The 23,474-nt window shown below is 43.5% G+C and overlaps 1 protein-coding gene, 1 long non-coding RNA gene and 1 pseudogene across 9 annotated transcripts in view; 1 reads left to right on the top strand and 2 right to left on the bottom strand.

Moving 5' to 3' along the window:
- ZEB2 (zinc finger E-box binding homeobox 2) overlaps positions 1-15,399 on the bottom strand; it is a 134,565-nt gene extending 119,166 nt beyond the window's left edge. For 6 of the 8 annotated variants that reach the window (XM_032856116.1, XM_032856115.1, XM_032856117.1 and 3 more), the window contains exons 1-2: positions 12,889-12,911; positions 12,554-12,695 (exon numbers count right to left, since the gene is read on the bottom strand). In XM_032856116.1, coding sequence (XP_032712007.1) covers positions 12,554-12,626 — 73 coding nt within the window. In that variant the 5' untranslated portion in view covers positions 12,627-12,695; positions 12,889-12,911. Of the gene's footprint in view, positions 1-12,553; positions 12,696-12,888; positions 12,912-13,580; positions 13,696-15,225 lie in introns of those variants that run through there. The other 2 variants (XM_032856119.1, XM_032856120.1) reach the window with 2 other exon arrangements.
- A 3,454-nt stretch (positions 15,400-18,853) lies between these two features.
- On the bottom strand, positions 18,854-20,047 carry LOC116866872. The gene is made up of 2 exons (XR_004382500.1): positions 19,685-20,047; positions 18,854-19,146 (listed from the first exon to the last, which is right to left on the bottom strand). It is a non-coding gene; the product is annotated as an uncharacterized LOC116866872 (long non-coding RNA).
- The window catches only part of LOC116866871, a 69,436-nt pseudogene continuing 65,054 nt past the window's right edge, over positions 19,093-23,474 (top strand).

The following is a 23,474-nucleotide window of genomic DNA, read 5'->3' as shown; positions in this document are numbered from 1 at the left end:
ATGATAAGTGTTGCTGTAACTAGCAACAGCAAACATCCACTAAAACATAAAGTGCAATAATCGTCCTGCTGTCAGGATCACCGCTTTAAAATACGAGCCGGGAAAAAAATATAATGGTTTATCTATTTCTTAGAGATTGCAGAAGTAGAAGATGGAAATTCATTTAATGTCAGGGGAAGAAAAAAGCACACACAAAGGCACCAGTAAACAGGTTTTAGTCAGAGAATAATGGCTCCAAGAGAGAGAAGGAAAAAAAAAATCAGTTGGCTATACGTTTGAAGTGTTAGCCCTAAAAGAATGTTAGAAAGTGAAAAGTAGGAGGTAATAGTGTTTGGATTTTTTAAGGCAAAATTTTGTTTTGTGTTGCACAACATAATTGCTTGAACATTAGAAAATAAAACTCCAGTGACTGGGGGAAAGACAAGAGGAAAGCAAGTGGTTTTCAAATGATTAAGCAAAGGTGGAAAAAGTTCAAGTTGGCAAAAGTTTAGAAGCTCAGTCCAGTTCCACTTAAAAAAGACTAGATAAAGCCTGCCAGAAAAAGACTTTGCCTGTAGTTTCATAGTACTGACTCGAAGATTTGGGAAGTATCAATAATTACTCACCACTACACCTTGAAAAGCCCTGGTCATCTCTCTGTGTCAATTTCAGCTAAAGGGGAAAAGCAAAAGTGGGGAGGGGGATGGATTGTGGGAGGGAGAGGTGGGCCTGGCAGTGGCAGGGGGGTGGGGGGGGTGGGGGGGTTTGAGGAGGTTGCTGAGACTGGTTGAAGCCAGCCTGTCTCTGCATTTATCACTTTGTCCCAGAGGAGGTGTTTGTTCAACATAGCAGTTTGACAGCACAAAAACACTGTGGCCAGAAGCCCTATCAAAGAACCTACTGACACATATCATTTGTGGTCTTGGTTTCACAGGGTAAGGCTACCTCACACTTTATCTGCACAAGTATAAAACTCCACACATTTCTAAGCGTTCAGTATAGTTTAATGCCCTCCCTTTCCCCCCTTTTAACTATTATAAACACTACTTTAAAATATTGTCTTTATCCAGGACTCCTGAATACTATTTAAAAAACCATAATAATTTGCAATCAAGTTAGCATAATCTGCTTTAAGGTTGGTAATACTGAAGGAATACTGAGGGTGGGGAGGGGACAGTTTAAAAGCACAAAGCTTGTAATTTGTCCTAAATAACACACTTAAAGTTGACATTAATAGATTCAAGTAACTTTTGTAAGAATCATGTGGCACAGGGAACACCTTTTTTCTTAAAATAAATCCTACTAAACAGGGGTCTACATTAATTCTTCACCTCTACTATTTTCATTGGAATATATTTCATTCACAAGCTCTAGGACTATAGTGAAAGAGAGTTGGGGTTCTAGGGTGCATTTGTGTATGTGGAATGTGTGCATATAGGCTGTATTTAGTTTTCAAATTCCCATTAGTAGAGCAAAGGTGATGGGAAATCTTTAGAGGACAACCATTTTGCTTAGAGATTCTTCCCTTTTAATGGGCCTATTTATTATGAAAACACAGTTTACTGAGTTCTTTATATATAAACCTCACCTCTTAAAACTGAGAAATCTCATGATGTGAAACACTTTAATTGATGTGCTTTGTGTCTAAAATAGAAACTGAGGTACTTCCAAGAATAGGCAAATTGCAAAGTTTCTTTGATTACAGTTACTCAGATATAAAAGACAATATAAATATAATTTAAACTAAGAAACAGTAAAGTTTATATATTACATTACAGATCACCTGGGCACTGAATTCCTTGAAATTTAGTCATCTGTTTAGGACAGAGGAAAAAAAATCTCAGATCTTTATATAGCATGATATCTTCCTCTGTTGATCTATTATTGATTGCTTATTTTTAGGAGGGAATGTCTGTCATCTTGTCAGGAGTACCTTTCTTTCCTATTTTTGATTATAATAAGAAATGTGAAACAAAATTAAGAACAGAAATCACTACATTGTCATATTAACAAGCTAACTATTGAAAAAAATCCATTACATCTTTTTAATGTAGAATATGTTTCAACTTTTTGGCATGGGAAATCATTAATGACAATGACCTGTTCCCAAAAGAATGCTGTCATTTACCTCTATCACCTGAGATTATTTAAAAATGTTTCCACCTTCTTGCTGTGACTTAAAAACACCTTCATATATTTGCTCTTACGATAAGAAGTTAGCTAAAGTGACCAGTTCTGCATTTGTCATTTGCTTGCAAGAATATCTTCACTTAAGTGGGATTTAAAATCTTAACTTCAGAATAGCCGAGTTCAGAATTAGGTCTCCTCCAGTTTAAAGCAGCATATGTATGGGTTCAAGTTGAAATAACACATGGCAAACCAGAAAAATGAAGAATAAAAACAGATTAGATACAATAGAACATGACGTTTAATCCCGTAGATTATAGGAGAAATTATCTGGAGTCTTCAATTTTACAGTAACTTTTTAAAAAAAGGAAAGGTAACTTAAATATGTGCACTAACCTTTCAATATTTCTTTTAATTCTAACAGTTACTTTAAATCTCATCCCCTCAACTCAGCTTACTAATAGAACTAAGTTTGTAAAAAAAAAAAAATCATAAATCATTACGACGATTACATTCCTCAACTGAAAAATGAAAGCAAAGTTCAATCAGATCCTTCTCGAAATGTTTGCTCCCCTTACATCCTTTACGTGTCCCCGCTGCTTGCTCATCCAAAGTCTGGTTTTCGGGAGCCCGTTATTAATTTCTAACCAAGACTGCAGCACCCATTGTAATGTACTTGGCTTTATTAGCTGTCGTATGTTCCTGGGCCACAGACACAGAATATCTGATGAAACATTGATCATCTTCCTTCTCTTTTCAGCTCCTCTAACTTTCCTGTCAGGAGCCTGGAAAAATATGCACAGTTACTGTTGCTGAGGGGAGACAAAGTTTAACTTCTGGGTTGGCAATCGGAGAATAATTCATGAGCAGATTTCTAGCAAATGATATGATTTGCTAAATTTTGGTCTTTGATTTATATTTATGTACTCCTGCTACTGTTAAGGTTTTGCCAACCTCAATTAGATCATGAATGAGATCATTTTAATTCAGCCCCCAAACTGTGACCTGACCATGGTCTGAAAGTGTTCAAAAAGTAATTTTAAGCCTCCCTTTGATTTGAAAAGGAATACTGCATGCTTGGTCGTTCATACAAATAACATAAAACTTAATTATTGGATGATTTGGCAGAGGACCTTCTTGCCAAACAACAGTCAATGCCAGCTACTGTGATGCTGGCGATGCCCGGGCCCCCGAGCACACAGCCCCCTGTATACAGCATTTGTTCATTGTGTCTCAGGGGCAAGATGCTTTCAAACAGGATTCATGGATCTGGGAGGCAGGGTGCAACTCAAAGGGTGTACCATATTTATAACTCCAGTTAAAAAATGCTGTCTCACCTAGAAGGGAAGTAGATCTGCGCTGTCAAATCACCAGGAGGCTGTGACAAAGGGAGCTTGCAGCCTGACACACGGTGTAACAACATAGCAAACACCTTTAATCCTGTCATGTCTCATACCCTTTACTTTCTCACACATTTGTGGCTGCTTGAACGTTGACACCTACACTCTTTTTCGAAACTAAATAAGGCAATCTTATTTAAGCCCAAATGCAACACCTGTAAAGTTATTCTTGTGCCCGGCAAAAAATAACCATTAACTCCTTCCTCTTATAAATGCCTCTCTGCTTGCTTTGGCAAGTCTCAAGTTGGTAACAGTCTGCCTGGGGCCCTGACTCTGAGGTTCACATGACCTTCCGAGCTCCGAAAGATAGGCAACACTTCCCCCTTGAAAAGATGCGAAGGCTGTGATAATGTCACTGTCCCAACTGGCCTCTTACAGCTTTTTGAGCTGAAGCCCCTTTCTTCATCACAAACTTCTGGTGTCTTTTATAGTAAGGAGAGAGGCCCCAGTTGCTTTATTCCCTCTAGCTACCATGGTCTAATATTTTAAAAGCTGGAAATGAAAATAGCTTTTCTAAAGATATTTCCTGGAATTTTTAATGTGCTGCCTTGATTCCTTTTTTTTTTCCTTGCCAATTATAAACCACCATTTGGAGGGCTTATGAGCAATGTAAGTCCACCTCATCTAATTAAACCACATTGTTTTAAAAGCTTGAACAGTTTTCATGTCTACAAGACTTGTCTGAATAATAAACTGCTAGAACCAGAATTCTGAGTGTCTTTGGAGAGCTGGGATTTTATCTGCTGAGTGCAAAGGGCCAGGCACTCAAAGAGTTAAAGAGTGTTCCCGCATTGCTGGGTAGGTTAATATCACAGCTGCCTAGTAAAGCATTATCCCGGTACCTCGCTTAACAAAAGCCTCCTTTTGCAAACAGACTCCCACTTTCCCCCCAAGTGTCCAAAGGTGTTTACTGAAGTAAATCTGCCTAAATCCTTCATTGCTTGGGTCATGGGGGTGGATAGGAGGGGTGGAAGGTGTAGGGATAATCTCTTTTTGTAAATTCTGTAAATCTTCTGGGAAAAAGAAAAAAAAATCAGGAATCTGTGTCACATGCTCATGTACAACTTCTAATATCTCCACTAGTTCTGCTCTTATAAGCGAAATCCGTACAGTGGCTATCAGAAAAGCCCCATTTCCAATTATCCACTGTGCTGTTCGAAGCGACTGCACTTCTAAACTTGTGTGTGTGTGTGTGTGTGTGTGTGAGTGCGTGTGCGCGCGTGCGCACACACACGCGTGCGCGCGCGGGCATTATGTGCTTAATCTAATTGTTGAAAAACTGTTGGTATCTAAAAGTGGTTTCAGAAAGGGGGGAAAAAGACAAGATAGTTCAGGAGCAAGATAATGTAGCTGAAAAGTTGTCACGAGAGGTTTCTGCTCTTGCTGTGGTCTCATTCCGATACCATTAACTGCATGTTACTTTTGCATGTTGAAAATGGAGGCAAATAACACAGTAAAACCTGACAGGTCCGCCTGCGAGGGTTTAAACAGTTCCCAGTAAGAAGGAGCCCTAGAGGCATAAACTTTCTCTCTGAGGAGAACATGAATACCACCAACCCCTCCCTACAAATCTTGAAGCATCCAGTTTGAGATACAAAAAGGCTGTCATCTCACAAATGTTAAACATACTAAAAAAATCTGAAAAAAAAGTATGGAGAAGGTGTGAAAAACGTGGCACTTTACAGCCCTCAAAGCTTTTTAAAATAGAACAACTTTTCCCCCTAAAATTCTTTTCAGAGAATTTTTTTTTCCTTTTTGGCTCATTTGAGAGTTTCTTTCTTGGCTTTTTTCCCCTTTCATTTGAAAATATGAATTATCATAAAAAGTCAGGGGAGAAAATGGGAAAGTCTTTTCCAGTTTTCCTGAAGATTTATCAGTGTGTTCAGGCTGGGTGTAAGCACTTCTCCCTTTTTCTCTGGGCCAGACACCCATCACTGAAACCAGAGCAGGGCCTTGGGAGACTTTATCCCTTCTCTCCTCCAGAGCAGTCTCCAGCTGCAGCAATCCCCCCTCCCCCGCCGACACCCCCACCCCACCCCGTGCCCTCACCTCTCTGGTCTGATGGTAAACAATAAGTAAAGCCAAATAGTAGGCAGCACTCAAGAGTGGGAAGTCCACACACCTGACCCCAAGTCTAACAGGCTTCTGAGGGAGAATTTGATCCCTCTCTGACACTTTTTACCTCAAGTGTTGAGCGGGTGGCCATGAATAGTACAGACATGCCATCTTGTAACACTATATGCCTGTCAGGAGGGACAGGGCCTGGTCAAGCATCAACTATATAAGGCTGGTAACTAGGGAAAGCCCAACAAACAGCCACAAACACCTAAGTTATTTTACTACCCTCTGCCTCTCTCCTCTCCTCCTCTCTCCTCTCTCCTCTCTCTCTCTCTCTCTTTCTTTTCATCTTGGCTTTCTGTGGCAGAATGCAAATGGAGCCTGCCGGCGGTGAAAGGGCTGAATTGTGATTAAGAAGAAGAAGAGCTCCTTTCTTTGTTCTCCCCTCAGGGGATGTTTACTGGGAGAGACACAGCGGATCAGATATGAAAGGCATTCAGGTCAGCATTGATGTGAGCGAAAGTGAAATCATACCTAAGGCATTCAAAAGACCGCCGTGTCAGGGGTTCAGCTAACGGTGCAGCTACTGTGCGTGTCTTCCCGGAGAGGCAAAAATCTTTTCACAGACTGGAGATTTTTTTCTCCCTAATTTACTACAAAATTATAAAAGTTTCCCCACCCTATTTACCTCCTACCAGATGACACGAGAGTTAGTATTTTCTCTCCTTTTGGACCACACGCGAAATTAGACCAACTTCTAATAACTGTATTACCTTAATGAACCAGCAAGGCACCATCTGAACTGTGAAATCTTTCTTTTTTAAGCAGATGTATTCATGTGTGATACATATATGCATAATATGAAGGGGACAACTGAATGAAGAGAAAAGCCAAAAGCACACACATGGATGGCTTTTCCTCTCACTTTTCTCAGAGGAAACACAAGACAACACACACACGCGCACACACGCACATAGTATAAAAACAGTACAGAACACCTTAAAACGAAATTCTTTATTTACTTTGTAACTACTAGTTACACTTTTCCTGAGAGTTTTCACTCTGACAGGACTGTCACCCAAGATAAAAGTATTTGGCACATAGCTATTAAGGCAAAGACTTCCATAGAGTCTGCTGATTATTACTGCTTTCCTTTTAAAAAATGCTTGATGAAGAAATACTTGGATCTTACTTTTTAAAAGTTTACACTCCCCACAGCCCAAATAGTCATTCAATAGATTTTCCAAGTGGTAAGCTGATGCTGTTGGTATAAACAGAGCTATGTAAATATATACAAAATTCACAAATCACAGCAAACATACAAATAATAGGGAGGTGCCTAGATGTTTCGAGGCTTAAAAATGAAAAGGAAAATCACATTTCATCTTCTGATTGGTAAAGAAAGAAAAGAAATGGGGGGGGGGGGCAAAGGCTATATTTATTGGTTTTAAATCATCCTTCCCTCTGCTCTGAATAATTTTTTTTCAACCTTCACATCTTGGCTAAAAAGCATATTTGGGCTTATGTTAACATCTGCTTTTGTGGTGACATTTAATTCTGTATATTTTCAACTAGTGTTTCTGCATCACAGATTTTCCTCCTTTATCTCTTTGCTCTAAAAAGACAACCAAAGAGCAATCAAAAAGGTGTCTGACTTGGCCATTCAGACAATTGCCCCCTTGTGGGAATGCGGGAATGAATGGTACAGTGGACACCCCAGCACCATTGACGTTATAAACATGTAAATGAAACACATTAGGGCAGACAATCAATTGTCTGTGAGCATTGCAAACCTGCACTCCCTCTCTCTGTGACAGGCACAAAATAGTGTCTACCTTGGGAAGCCACGGTGCTGGAGAGGAAAAGGACAAAGAGTTCCCTTTCACACAGAAGAAAATGCACCTTAAAAGCCTTGGAAGAATGCACATGACAAAAACTGTTGTAAGGAAAAGAATCTCCCACATCTTGGAATAAACGCGGCTCTGCTAGAGAGCTAGCAACACTGTCCTCTCCTACCTTCAGGGTAGACATACATTTCTCCAAGGAAATATTCTTAATATGGCGTTAGGGTCTTTGATAACCTCTTGGAATTTTCTTTACTTTGAGCAAATTAAGCAAGCAAGCAAGCAAGCAAGCAGCATCGGATACATATGACATAGCAGTTTAGCAGGGAACTTTACTCTTGGCTTTATTCGTGTTTGGAAATAAATGCTTAAAGAAGTGAATTTATTTTTATTTGGCAACAGAGTAACAATGTAAAGTTTAAAATCCTTAGCTCACCCTTACCCCTGGTGGAGCGTCACACTATGGATCCCAGCAGGCTAGTGGCTCTGTTACGGAGGAAGGCATGTTCTACCTCAATTGACTTAGTTTTTCCAAACCAAAATAAAACAAATAGATCAGTCTAGATACATAGCCCCAGTCTTGTGTGTGTGCAGCGTGACGAAACTTGCAGAAGATCTCCATAGAGAGAAAAGGATGGAGATGGATATCTTTGGAGCACCCTCAGAACTGGTACCTGCCACACAAACTGCCTCTGAGAGCCTTGAGAATCAGCAAAACGGGCTCCCTATAAACTCACCAACTTTATGAAGAGAGCTACTTGCAAAAGATTTCTCCACTTGCAAAGAGAACCAAGTCTGAAGCGAGTGTAATCCGAAGGCAACTTCCCTGCCTCAGTGTATACTAAGGGGCTCTGACTCTGGGCTGCACCATCCCAACTTCACCTCTCAGAGAGGAGAGGCAGGAGCCACATCCTTCAGAAGGGGCAGAATGCATTTCTTTTCCTTTTTATTTAAGCATCTCTGAAACGGAAGCAACTTCTCTGTCCTCCGCTGCCTCTAAGCATCACCACCAGCGCCTCCACTCCCTTTAAGGAAGTGGTAAGGAGAGAGGGCTTATCTTAAAAAAGGATAATCGTTTCTGCTCATCTGATTGTTTCTCCCCTAGGGTCCAAAGCCCTGAAAACATCCAAATTCATCCCTTTTCTTTACCACTGGAAGCCAGGGACCAAAGGCATTTGTAAAAATCTTCCCCACTCCCCCCCACACAATCCCCAACCCTTTAGCTGAAAGTTTGAAGAAAAATCAAATTTAACTTTTCTTTCTTTCTTCCATTTCCTTTCCCCCTCCACTCCTAATTCAGTTTTCATTTAAAAGACAACTTCATTCCCTTTTCTGAAACACGCAGTCTCTGGATTTGATTTTTGTTACAACCTGCATGTTTGTGTGCGATTTTTCAGAGGCTGATGCTGGAAGGCAGTGGGCTGGGGAGGCTGGCCCATCTTCCCAGGCTCCACAGGAGGCAGGAGGGAAGCAGGAGCATCCCCAGGAGCCAGAGCCCGAATCAAGGGCTAAAGCAACAAACTTTGCAAGTTACAACTGGGCCGCCAGTGGCAGGCAACAGCCGGGCATCTCCTGCTCCAAGTGCTCATTTCTGACTCCAAGGCTGTGTGGAGATAGTGGGGTATAATCAGGGGAATGGAAAGGGGGGGCTGGGTTTTCCCTCTCCTCTCCAGCTTCAGTGAAAGTGTTACAAAGTGAGTCAGGCGACTGAAGATCATCTGACTGAACTTTCTTGAAACCGACACACATTCTTGTCCGGCAGCAACTTGCTTTTTGCCTCCTTCCCCCTCACCCCTCTCCCCCTTTCCTCCTGCACATCTTACTTTCTGGGAAGAGATTTCATCCTTTCCATGTGGGGGAAAGGAGACTGTCAGCTATGGATTAACTTGGTCCTGGCACTGTCTTTACCAAGCATCTTGCTGGCCTGAGAATCTTGAAGGCTGGATTTTAGATTCTTGTTTCTCTCTTTGCACATTTATTTCCCTTAAACTGCCTCCTTCTCCATTGTTTTTTAATAATTGTGTACAGCATCATCTTCTACCCACATTCTTGACCAGCCTTTCAAACACACACACACACACACACACACACACACACACACACCTGCTTTACATGTTTTTCTTCTTGTTGCCTTCATCTATATATACGTTGTTGACTTCATTAAAATTATATAACGTGCCATTCTAGTTTCCTGGATGACCATCTTTTTATTTCCTTGCAGCTTCTCACTTCTGTGATTAGTATTGCCATTATTCCTTTCCAGGAATTTCTATATGATTTTGATAAGCATCATCATATTTAGTGTTATCAGCAAAGACACAAGCTCAAAAGTGACATCTTTTCCATGAATCCAGGAAAGAAGAAAAATCCACTCAGTTCAGATAAATCCTGGCAATCCCCAAAGGGAAAGGCATTGGATATGTGCTTGATGAGAAAGAAAATGAAAAAGGGGGAAGAAAACTCTTCTACCTGCTTCTCAAAACCAGGGCATTGCTCAGTCAGATTAAACCTGAAGAAAAGCACTGACAAGTAACCAATTCACAGCCTGTTTTTCACAGATTATTTGGAAAAAGAGACAGGTAATAGTCAAAGTTAGCGAAGCTGTAAGCAACGGACAGGCTTGCTGTTAAGTGTGCAAGGTCTGAGGTAAATGTCTTAAAATGTGAAATTCAACTTTCCATTTCGGAGTGTTGAGGCTTCTCCCAAGTTAGTGGCTGGGCGGAGGAAAAATGGTTGCAGTGTCCATGGCTGAGCACCTCCCTGGCACTCTGTTTCACCTGCGAAGCCCCCAGCAGGCCTCCCTTCCTACCAACCCCAGCCCTTAGGGTTCCCAGGAAGCTTGGAGCTTTCTATTTCCACAGACCTGGGCTCTGGCCTGACCTCACTGCCGGGGCCAGGCTGGTCATCGGTGGCAAAATCCCAAAGGGGGTGGGAGGAGGCAGGAAAGCAGAAACAAACATTCTAAATAGTCTCTTCTGCAAAAGAACACTTCTGGGAACCTTGCTCTATATCTCGTTCTCTTCTCTCTCTCTCTCTCTCTCAAAAAATGACTGTTTAACATAAGAAAAAAAAAAGCCTCCTTGACACAAAGCTTTTGTTATTCAGTTGATCAGCACCGTGCTTTAGATACTTGTAAGAGGGGGAAAAAAGCCCCACAACAGACATTGATTTTAGAAAATCAATAACCAACATTTAATAAAAGGAACAGAGGAAACACAAGAGAGGAGAGGGGGACATTAGGTATAATTTTAGTGTCTACTAAATTACCCAGAGATGGAGAAGGGGAGGTCTCCTGTGTAAGGACCACCTTAAATAATGCCAGATACCAGATGAAGAAAAAAATTAAATTAAGAGAGAGAGAGACAGAGATACAGAGACAGAGAGAGGGAGAGAGAGAGAGAGAGAGAGAGAGAGAGGAAAGACTGACTTAAAAAGAGGCAGCCTCAATTGGATCTTGGGGAAGGAGCTCGGAATATATTATCGTACTTGTTTTCTTTCTCCCCCCCCCCCCTTTTTTGTAATACTAAGCCAAGCAAATAGATCAAAGGCAGCACAAAGGGAAAAGGCAGGATAACGTAACGAACAGTTTCTGACCAAAATTCCTCTTCACTCCCCCATATGGCTCGACACCTCTACCACAACAAGCAAAAGATACACACACACACACACACACACACACACACACACACACACCACACACAACCTAGAGAGACAGAGAGAGAAGCATCACTTGTCTCTAATCAAAATTCTCTCTTCTTTGTGTTTTCTCTCTCTCCCGCACCCCACACTGCGCCCACAGCCGCCCCCTCCCTGCGCCGCGCAGCTCCGGGGCAGGCCGGGGGCGCGCACAATTGTCCTCTCTAGAGGAAAGTTGCTCCAAGTGGGCCGGGCGGTCTCCGCGAGGTGCGGGCTGGGTTTGCGGGAGGCCGGAGGCCGGGCTGGCGCCGCGTCCCCACGTCCAGCTCAGGAGCGTCAACGCGGCCCCGTGCCGGGTGATCAAGCTGAGATCGAGGGGAGCGAGAAGTTTCCTTTCCCAGTCTGAGCTGGCGCTAGTTCGCTTGTTTGTTTTGGGGGGTTGGTTTTTCTTTTTAAACTCAGTATCCTCTGTCAGCTCCCCCCAGCACCCTCTCTGGTCCCCAGCTCTCTCCCCTCCCCCAGGCGCCTTCTGCGCTCTTGCCAATCACTTTTCTCTTTTATTCCCACGATTTTGTTGGGGTAATACCTGGGGGGGGGTCGATCTCTCTCTGTTTCTCTGTTTCTCTCTTTCCTCTCCTTCATCCCTTCTCTGCCTCTCTCCAAGATAGACCTTATTAACAGTCACCCTTTTAATCTCCCACCTCTGGTCTGTGTGTCCCCCTCGCACCCCCATCTCCTTCCTCCTTCCTGACTCAGCTTGAATAACGGGCTCCTCCTGACCATGTAGAAACTGTCCAGAAAAGTCTCCCCGCTCTCTTCGACCCCTCCAGTCCCCGACGTGGGGCTAGAGCCCGCTGGAGAGGAGCCACCCACCCCCGAGCCCGCACGGACCCTGCCGGACCCGCGCAGGGCCGGCCGAGTCCCTCCCACCCAAGGTCCGGGCGCGCCCGGCCGGGCCCGGCTGCCCGCGGACCGTTACTTGGCGTACGGAGCGGCGGCCGCGAGACTCCGGCAAGAAACTTTAAGCCTTGCGGAGGCACAGCCCCAGGCCCCCTCTCCCGCCCTCGCAGCTCCTCTGCCACCCCCGCCCCCGCCCCGGGACCCTGCACGACCTGGCGACCGGGCCCCCGCCCTACCCTTGCCGGGCACTCCCGCAGCCCGGCCGGGGACCGGGCGGACCGGGCGCTAGCGGAGCGAGAGGCGGAGGCAGCAGGAGGGCGGAGGCGGGGGCGCCAGGGGGCGGCGGGGGTAGGGGCGCGGGGCCCCCGCCGGACCCCGGCGCTCGGAGCCCCTCGGCGCCCCCCCGCTCACTTTGCCCGGCACTTCCCCAACTCCCTGGGTCCAGTCGCCGCGCGCGCCGGGCTCCGGCGCCGGCCACCGAGAGAGGCTCGCCCGCGAGCCCTGGGCGCCGCCGCCGCCGCCTCGGTTCCCTTTCCCTTTCCCCCTCCTTCTCCCTGGGTCTCGAGCCGCGGAGTGGCCCGGAAAAGTTTGGTTCGGGCCGCTTCTTACCGTTTTTCCTCCTGGGATTGGCTTGTTTGCGCCTCTTGCACCGGGGGCCATCCGCCATGATCGGCTGCTTCATTGATAAGAGCGGATCAGATGGCAGTTCGCATGGACTCGGCGCCCTGCTTCGGCAGCACGCAGGCTCGATCTAGCAACCAAACACAGCGACAATGTGGGCATCGCCCGCGCCCATTGAAACGCGCGCGGGCCGCCCAGGGGAGCCGGGCCAGGGCCCCGGCGAGCACCCATCCGCGCCCCCCAACGCCAAAGCGAAACTTCGGCGGCCCCCTCCCCGCCCCCTACCCCCCAGCCTTGGCCCCGAGGCGCTTTGTGTTTGTTACTGTTTGGTGTAGCACCCGCGAGGGGATCAGAGAGACAAGAATTACATCTTCAAAATGAGTCATAACTCCTGACCGTATGAGGGAATGCACACAGCGGTACAGTAAGGCTGCTTGACTCAGGGCTAGGCGGACCCTTTCCGCGGAAAAGTCCTCAGCCCGGCTCGGGAACTTGGGGTGAGGCGAGGCTTTCTTTCACTCTCATCTTGTCGCACCCCACCCCCCCCACAACCCCATTCCCCAGAGGAAACAAACAAACAAACAACGCGAAACAGCCCCCGATGAAGCACACTCGGGCAAATTGATAATAGTAATTATAGGAAGCCCACTCGCCCCGCGCCCCCTCCCCTCCCCTTTCGGAGTTTATCGAGGCACTGTCTCTACCTCCCCCCCGTCCCCCGCCCCCAAATTAAGATTTCCCGTTTCACGCCGAAATAAGAAGTATAATTATAAGCCTCTTTGGACACTGTCGCTTCCCACCCCCCCACCCCCCCTCCACTTTGACAATATTTACTTAAGTATTTTCCCCCACCTCATTCACACACATGCTCCCCTACATTGGTTCCCTTAAATAGTTCCAGTAGAAAATTTTTTTTTATCCCCTCAAGAAAGGAAAGAGAAAGTCCAACCGCTACGGCAACACTTTTAAGCTGTGCTAAATGATCGTATCCTTTCTGGCTTCCAAACTTTTGTACCTAAAAATCGAGAGAGGCGCTGCATTTTTTCAGCTGAAACTGTCAAAACTTGGAGAAGGGGAACCTCGGAGGCAGGCAAGAGAGGAGGAGAATCCCGAAACTCGGTGGAGGTTGGGAAGATGCTGTGCCTCGAGGATTAGTTTAAACAGGGGCTATAAAAGATGTAACAGATGCAAACTGTAACACAAGGGCCATTAACCCTTTCTTTGCTGAGCACACTCAGTCCCCACGCCCCGCACCTATTGTCTCCTGTGCTAGAAGCTTTGCAGAAAACCTGGAAAGTGAGTATCAGTTTCCACACATTTGCTGAGAGGGGTGGGGGGTGTGCAAAGAGAAGGGGAAGTGGATGATTTAGAAAGCACCTTGAATTTAACCTAGGCATAGTGGGTGACTTTTAAGTTTGACACATTTTGTCATTTCTTGGCTCTCCTATTGATTGGAAATTGTTGGGAAAAATCCTGAAATAAGGAAATGGTCACACAAGTGTCTGGGATGAAACAGCTGGCCTGTCTGTATTCATGCTGAGACTTACACACGATTGCATATAAATACATGTTTAATAAAGTAAGCTGCTAGTTTTATGAGCATGTGTGTGTGTGAGGGAGAGACAGGGCATTTGTGCTGTAAACTTTATCTTTGCCTGTTATTTCTAACTCTGGAGTTAGTAATCTTGCCTTCATCATTATAGGGGGAGCATGTAAAATATATAAGTAGGTGGGAGATAAACACATTCATGTTAGCCGGGCACATCACTGTTCCTGGGAACTCCAGCTATCTCTCTCGACTTTTCAGTGCCAAAGTATGGAATGGGATATGTGTGTGCATGTGTCTCCTGTTAAATCCATGTCTATAATACTTTGCCATTTAAAATACAATTTCAAAAGTTACCCTCAATTTAAAACTCTGATATCCTGACAGCAGCTTTCTTCCCAGCTGTAGTGACCCCCCCCACACACACACACTTTGGTAAACGACTCAAGTTCCATGAGGACTTTCACTTCTTTATTTATCATCACAGAAGTGAGGTGTTACTTCACATACATACACACACAAAGAATAAAATAAAGAAATGAAACTCGCTAAGCAGACAAAAACAGGCAACTTTCTGCTTAGAAAACAGCCTTCTCCTGTGGGAGAGGATGCACTGCCATATCTAAGAGAAAGACTTGCCCCTGAATTTGGTAGGTTTGTATCGATCAAATTTTGTAATTATTAACAGGTATTTGCCAAGTTTTAATTGCTGAATACAATGAATTGGAACTAGATGCAAAAATAGAGCAGAATCTCTCCCCTTGAAGAGTTTTCATTCCACCGTGTAGTTCTCAATAAAACTTTTCCTAGGCTAGGTAGCAAAGGGCACCTTTGGTTACCTGAATGGACAGGTACAGGGCAAATTATCTGGGTGAGGAAAAAGGAGAGAAAAGGAAGGAGAGAGAGCGGGAGTGCCAGAGAAATCGAAGAAGTCACTCCTGGGAAAAGCTTGCCATAAAGGAGCTAAACCCACCTGAAATTCCTGCCCACAGACACTCCTTCTCACTTCAGACTCACATCCCCACTTAAAAGGAGAAAAATCATAAAAGGACGGTGGGGGATGACCATACCAAAAAGGAATAAAAAGAGAGAAAAGGGGAAAAAAAAAACCTACCTGCGAAGTCTTGTTTGTAGTTTTGGCCAGAAATGGTGAGAAGAAAAAGCATGAAGAAGCCGCGAAGTGTGGGGGAGAAAAAGGTGGAAGCGAAGAAACAGCTCCCGGAGCAAACTGTACAAAACCTCGCCAAGAGTGTCGGGAGGCAGGACCGTTATTCCTGCGGAGCAGGTTAGAACTGATCTCTTTCGGCCACTCCAGGAAACACAAACCTGGGGACGGACTGACGTGTTACGCCTCTTCTAATGACATTTTTTTCTTTTTCTTTTCTGTAGGAGAGAGAGGAGAGACCCTGAAACACGCGCCACCTATCTTTGTGGGGAGGGATAATTGAAGCGCCCTGAGCGTGAGCATCATGTGAAAACGTGATCGCCAAGTTTCTCTCTGGGAAAGGATCTGGGATAGATTATACCTTGAAGTCTCCGCAAACGCTTTAGTGGAAGAAATGAAATTCCACCTCCCTCCCTTCCTCTCTCCCTCCCTCTCGCCTCCCTCCCTCCCTCCCTCCCCCCCCCCCCCCCCCCCCCCCCACCCCCCCCGTCAAGCCTTTGGCATCATTATCCTCATCACTAAATCCTACAGAGTACAGGGCGGAAAACGGTGCACACCATTCACAGAACTGGAGAACTCTTAGGGGCGAAAGTTAAAGGGAAAGATCCCAGGTCCTCAATCCTGATCACCTCTTCTTATACAGATATTTCTAATGAGCAGATTTGAGATACACATTAAGTTGTGTGGATTTCTCAGCACGTCTTCTGGAACTAAATTCTTTGCCCTTTTTCTTATTTATTTATTTTTTTCTTTTTAGATGGCAGAGCCAGAAAAAAAAAAAAAGCTGCACGTGAACTGCCTCTTAGGGTGTGTGTGTGTGTGTGTTGGTGTGTGTGTGTGATGAATTTCTGGATTAGATCCCAATACTAAAAAGTAGTTTGGCATTTTAAAAAAGGGTCTCTAAGTAAATTAACATAGAGCGCTGGGTTGACTGATCTCTGAATCCCTCTACATCTCACGGAGACCTCACTACAAAGTGAGGGAGTGTGTGTAGGAGGAAAAGGAGAAAGGCCGTAGAGGAACTTAGCAGGGAAGGAAGTGCATAATATTAAACGGTATGGGGTCTAAGTTTTGGGATATATATTTTTTTGATATTGCAATTAAAGTAAAATTAAAAAGAAAAGACTCCACCTTTGCTCTGAAGGGATTGGTTATGTAAATATGGAAGGGATTTCCTGGAGAATACAGCTTTCTACTGTATGGTTAATTAAATAATCACTCAAAAGCTTCCAACGTGACGCTTCTGTCGTAATCCAATCAGGTTACATAGGTCCTAAACAAGAAAGATATTTTCCACATCTGGAAGTCAGCAATTTAGCAAGTACTGCACATTATTAACCAATTCAGAGCCCACTTCCCAGGGGAATTTTTTTTGAAGTTTAAGTGTTCTTAACCAATGCTCTGCTGTTTTGTTAATCAAAAAGCTGGTTTACACTGCACGTAATTGGAACTAATATAGAAGTAAATAAAGACAGCCAAATTTGAGGATGCTGAGCACATGCATTTATCGGAAAAGGAAGAAATCTCTTAGCCTCCAATGGTTCAGGCTCAATTTCTTAAAGAACTGTGAGACTTTTTTTTTTTTTTTTTGAAGAGTGAAAGTGCTTGAGAACCTCAGAACAAACTTCCAGTCCCACAGCCTTTGGACTTCTAGCAAAGGTAAAGGTGGAGGTGTTAAAGAGGACTAAACAACCTCACGCCAGATTTTCTGCTTTAATATTATTAGTGTCACAGCCCCCTGTTTTCAGTCTGATGAAATCTGAAACAAATAATACCCTGATCCAACACCAGACTTTTACTTATATTAAGATAAACTGCTTTGAATTGTGCTTTGAATGTGTGCCTAAAGCAAGACTTTGAATTCAGGAGTCACTTGCAATTGTACTCAGAGGAGGGGAAAGCCACCACATGGGTAGTCACATCCATACTCCCAGAGGTGCATGTCTTTGTATTTTGTATGGGGGGGGGGAGGCAAAAGCTATCCAGCATGACCACAGCCAATTCTTACTTTAAGTTGCAAACAAGTAAATTTTCACAGTTGTTTACAGACTTACCTCTCTCCCAACTTGAGTATTACAATGAGAATAACTAGATAAATTAATCTTCTTCCCCACCCCATTACAGATAATTTACCTATAGAAGAGGCGCATTCAAGATCATCAGTCTAAAAGTTAATTATAAAGAAAGGAAAATTAATGATTTCCAATATGGGCCAGACATATTTTAAATATTATGTTTTACATTACTTGTAATAGTTCATGCTAAATATATGTATGATTTATCAAATTCCTCCTCTGAGATTTCTCTCTATTGTTAATGTCCTTTTTTTTTCCTCTTCCCACTTTTCCCTCCTTTTTATTAAAAAAAAAAATGGAATCCAGCTTTCTCTAGAAGTTTGCTTTTCAGTCTCCCCACTTCCATTCCCATGGAAGAAGGATTCCATTCATTGCAAGGAGTGATTCCAGTCAAGATCCCACTCACTGCATTAGCCCAGGTAGTCTGGATGGTTCCAGTCGCAGACACTCATAGCAAAACCACAGGTCAAAGGGTCCAAGGGAAGGGCTAACAAATCACTTGTCTTTATTATGTATATTAGTGTCAGGTTACTTAGGATCTGGCTTGAGAGAGAGAGAGAGAGAGAGAGAGGCTTGAGTATTTCCATTAAAAACACCTAATCATCTGATTGCTCTGGGCTCAGTAATTGTTGAAGTGGCAGGAGGCAGCCCCAACACTTAGGACTGGGAGTTCGGACTTTCGAGTATTTGATTTGGGGTAAAAAAAAAAAAAAAAAAAAAGCAATCTTTCAGGTTCCCATTAAGGTGTATGTTTGGATGATGGCAAGGGAAGGGTCTCTGAGAGGGGTGAGCGCGCACGTAGGTTGCCCCCCGCCCCTGCCTGGCACGCCCCTGGCACTCTGCTCCTCATTTGACCGAGGGTTCCCACCAACGCAGAGGCGGTGAGATTGGAGGAAGCCGAATATAAATTTGTTCGGAACACTCCCTTAGTCCGAAGGCCAGGTCGGGGACAATGAGGATCGTGGGATCAGCGGGATGCATAAGCGCAGGGCGCAGGGAAAAGTCGAGAGAGGACTGGTGCTTTCGGCTCCTCACACAGCAAAAACAAGTCCTGCAAATGAATCGCTCCTTCCCGATCTTTCTTCCCCATTAATAATCCATTTCGAGATTAGCGCAGACGAAGGGGATTAAAACAACAGATACAAGTAAATGTGAAATGATATTGCAATCGACATTGGAGGGAGAAAAAAAATTCTTTAGGATTTCTTTCAGTAAAATAAACTGCCTCCCTCAGGATTCCCTCCACCCAGGCAGGGTGAGAAGATGCACTTTTGTTTTCCAATTTCCTTCAGCCAGGATCTGGTGCCTGTCCCCCCATTCACCTCTCAATCTGTCAATTTCCCCAACTTTCACAGCAGTTCGCCCCCCCCTCCCCGCTTCCCCCACCTCCCGTGCCAGCCCCAGCTCCGCTCGCCGGCCCAGAAGCCCGAAGAGATACAATGTTTCTGCCCCTGAACACCCAGGCTGTAGAAGGAATTCGAATTTGGCCCAACTAATGAATATTTTTTATAGCAAATTTTGTTTATTTTGTACCATGTGGAGAAAATAATAATAATAAAAAAGGAACGTATTCTCGTTTTGAAACGGAATTGATCTTTCATCTAGAGGAATTATTTCAACCCTGTGTTGTTACGCAGGAGGTGGGCAACTTCTTTTAGAGTTGCAAGCAAAGGGTGATAAGGGAGACCCCTGGATTGGGGTGTGTGTGGAGGGGGTGGGGGGCGGCAGGGGTCCAAGTCAAGCCAAACGGTTTTCTCACGTGCAAACTTGCAATCCAATCCATTCGGAGTTGAGCCTAGGATAGGAGGGGAAAATCTACTTAAAAAAAAAAAAAAAATCAGGAGCATCTCTCTGAGAAACCCTCTTAAACAAAATCAAAACAAGACTAGAGAACCTCAGACCGACCCTAACATCCCTGCTGTGAGGCCCGCGGGCTGTGGAATCACGCACGTCACCTGGCCCCAGCAGGGCGGCCAGCTGAGGGGTTCTTTTTATTTTATTTTCCTTTATTTTTTGAAGTTAAGGCTGAATCTCGGCTTCAGTGCTTTTGCCAACGTCTTCCCTGAAAGGAACCAGCAAACTTCAGGACTCAAATGAGCGTCTTAATTTATTGATGCAAAACAGGTCTGCTTGTCGCCCCCAATTCTCGGCGCGCTCGGTCCCCCACGCCCCCAGCTTCGGTCCCTCCATTCGATCTCAGGGTAAGGCCCCGCCGCACAGGCGGAGGAGCACATGGGGGGGGGGTGTCGGTCCCCGCCCGCTCGCCCGCCCTCCCCAGACCCGTACCCGCCCGAGAACCCCGCGACCCCCGCCCCGCCGCTGGGTCAGCTGACCTGGGTCGCTAGCTAGCCTGCTCCCCGCCCGCCGCCCTGTTTCCGGTCCCCGGGGTCCGCGAGCTGCGCTAGGAGCGGGAGCGGCCGCAGCCGGGAGGTGATGCTGGGGGCTGATTACCATGAGAAAGGCTGTGCCTGGAAAAGCCTCCTCCACGCGACTGTCAATCTCTCCAGGGGAAGGGGGGGGGGCGGGGACGGAAAGGGGCCCTGTAGGAGTCACCAGAAAACTTGGAGTAAGTTGGATGCGACGCAGGCCCGAGGAGGTGGCTTTCGCCTCAACTTGGAAGGCTGTGGCGTTAAGGGCGCGGACGCCAGCAGCTTCGCCAGGGAATTAGAAACCAAAAATCCTTCCTTTCCTCCCTCCCTCTTGCCCTCCTGTCAGCCCTCCCTGTCCTTTATCCTTATTTTCTTGAAATTCTTTTCCAATTGCATTTTCTACATTCTCCTTTTTTTTTTTTATCTGATTATCTTCTTTTTGCAATCTCTTGTTTTGTTTCTTAGCATCCCCTCTCTCTTTCTGGCTCTCGCTTTCGCTCTGATTCTTTTGTGCCTCCTTTATGTGTCCAGATTTATCATTTAGTTTTGAAAACACAGTGTTTAATATGTAATTAATCTACCAGCAGGAGGTCAGGGACGCCTTTACTAAAATAACTCCCTGGGTCATCAGAGAGCAAGTTCACCAGGTGTCAGTGAAAAGTAAATCATAATCATAAATATAAATCAATATCTTAGTAATCAAATGGTTTCTTATCCTGAATCATATCAGCTCAAACTGATTTTTTTTTAAAGATACAATCTTCCTGGAAAAAAATAATAATACTTGAAAAAGAGAAATAATTTATAAGTAAAACAATGTGAAAAAATTCTCATTTACAATGAAACTTTGGCAGTACTTAACAGACTTTAGAAATTATGATAGGTAATTTAAAGAAACTGAAACTGCTTTACCTTTTAATGTTTATTCAGAAAGCATAAAAAATTCCTAAAGCACCCTCACTTCAGAGAGAAACAAATTTATTTGTACTTGCTAAACAAATTCACAACTTGAGTCCTTGGGTTGGTTTCTTGGCCAGGTTGCCCCATTACCTAGCAGGTGAGTGAACACGGGGCTGCTTATGTCATGAATGTGGCTATGTTTTTGTTTTCCTTATTTTTTTGTCTTTCATTCATTTTTGAGCACATTTGTGTTCACTTATTGAAATTCAGAGTTTGCACTTGTTTACAATTTGTTTACTTTGTTGCATTTTTAGAACTTGTTAGAAGTTAATTGAACATGTATATTAAGCTGCTTTTTAGGCCAAGAAAAATAAAGATGCATTAGAAAGATGCCTTTTATGCTTCATAATTATTAATTGACATTTTATGATGAATAATTAATCATTTGAATAATTTTGGTATCTCTGATCTGAACACATATTTGCATATCTAATGCTTGATTTTAGCTGTTTTTTTTTTTTAATCATTCTCTTAGGACAAAGAAACAAAATAACATTTTAATGTAAAATTTCTCTTTAGCATTTGTGTAAGTTTATTAAGTTGTAGTATTCTTTCTAGATAGCCATAAAACTTCTTAACAATTTGTAAACCACTTATGTAGCAATAACATACAAATATGTGACAAAACTACAGTTAATTAGGAAAAACAATACCCTGTGTAAAATCAGTTCACTCTCCTCTCCAAATGCAGAGATAAGTACTGATTATGCACCATATTTTTCTTATTGGAATTTGATCATTCAACTTTTTGGTTATGTCTATTTATACAGGTCAAAAAGTGGGACACTGAGATAATTGACAAGTAAGACATGGTACTTAAGGTAATTTTACATTTTTTTACTTATTAATATATAGTCTGATTTAAAGTCCTTTAAAAATGATCATGCAAATATGTCCCTGGAATCTTAATGCCCCTGTGTCAGTTGAAGTTTGAAGGATCTATTTCTGATGCTAACAGTGCAGATTACTACCTGTATGATTACAGGCAACTTACTCTAAACTTGTTTCCTTATCAACAATGTGAGTATGCTAATAGTGTTCATTCCTTAGGGTTTTTATCGGGAATTAAATGAAGTAATACATGAAATGAAAAGTCGAAAAAATAACACGGAACATACAGATCAATTAAAGATAGTATAAATTAATTTTGACTACTAAAAACAACTATTTAACTTTAGTATCATTCATAATTTTTGTATTGAGAAATGAGTGCCTTGTCATTAAGTGAAGAAATAAAATGGAAAACATCATAAGATTTATAGCTAGTTTATGATTCTTTAGACCTGTTCAAGGGATGCATAGCCATCGATGTGAGAATAAATACAGTATTTCTTTATTATGTTCATTCAGCAGTTAATTTATTGTATTCAAGATGGTCGTAATTTGGTTATAAATATTAGACTTATTTTAATCCAAGTGTATAAACTTGAAGTTTCTCATGTTGTTTAGTAACATACTGTCTTTGAGTGTAAGAGTTAAATGCGCAAAAGCTCAGAAGCAGTCTTGAGTAAGAATTGTGAGAAAAAAAGGCAAATTTACAAATTTGGAGACCAGGAATTTGGCTGTCAAAGCATTATTAGCTGTAAGACCATTCATAATGAACTGAACATTCCCTTTTGGAATTGTAGTTATCCTGGGGTTTGTGCTAATTCCAAGTACCTATAGTGGGGGAGAAAATCAGTTTATTAAATGGAAAATGAAATCCCTGTCTCTTAAACATCCGCAAGGCCAGATTTTCTTTTTGGTGCAAAAGCTGAAAAATCGATGCAAATGCTAAGGGGAAAAAAACTATTGCGATTTTTAATCCCAATACTGATGGCTCTTTGTTGTTGTTTTCTTTGACTCCTCAAAACACTCCAAGTGTCCCCTAATTGTTTCCTTTCTCAGAGAATTCCTTCCATACTCCTTGTAGGTCAAAACCACCAAAAGGGCCATTTGGACATCAGCCTGGGGGCTCAGAGTGGCCTGTACCTTTTTCTTTTCTCTTTTTTAAAGGGAAATGGGACCAGCAATTGTTTGTACCTACAGATTGTCTGGTGACCTGGAAATAACTTCATACTGCTTTGTGGTCTTCTGTAATAGTCCTCATTCTGTTAAAAGGTCAAAATTATAAACTTTGTGCTCTACTCAGTTCTAATTTTGCACCACTCCAGGGGGGTGATTTTTGGTTGTCAGAGTTGTTTCAGGTATTTAAATATAGAAACCTTCCTCTCAAAAATATTCTTCTCCATGATAATCACACCTATGCCATTATAATAGCTAAGAAAATAACAACAACAACAACAACAAAACTGCTTCTCTAGGCCTGACAGTTTTAGATCTGACCTAGGGAGAATTGATGACTTTCTCTAGAAGTCAAGTGTCTGGTTCTATGTGGGACTTTGAATCCGTCAGGGCCACCTTCATGACTAACACCACATGCACGGGTTATCCACAATCATCTCACCTTTTGCAGATATCCTTCCGAACCACTTGTGTCTATCCACTCTGCACACTCTATCATGTTCCACTTCCAGTCTTCCTGGATGATTGTGTTAGTATTTATTTTTCCATGTATGGCTTATTCTGCCTCTTGGACCTAATACTTAGGCTCATTTCTCTAGTTACAACATTGACTGAAGTCAAATGCTCAGGCTGAATTCTTTCTCTACCTTTGTTGCCTGTGGCTTCACGGGTCAGTTCAGTCTTCTTTCCAGACCCTCGGCTCCAGAAAGGCTACTATGTGCAGTTTCCTCCTCACTAACCCCGGCTCCAGTGTTGGGCCCAAGCACAGGACAAATTAGTGATGAAGATC

The sequence above is a fragment of the Lontra canadensis genome, unplaced genomic scaffold (genome assembly GCF_010015895.1).
Source record: "Lontra canadensis isolate GAN:19392208 unplaced genomic scaffold, GSC_riverotter_1.0 scaffold11, whole genome shotgun sequence".
NCBI lineage: Eukaryota > Metazoa > Chordata > Mammalia > Carnivora > Mustelidae > Lontra > Lontra canadensis.
This window is presented reverse-complemented; position numbering and strand designations above follow the sequence as displayed.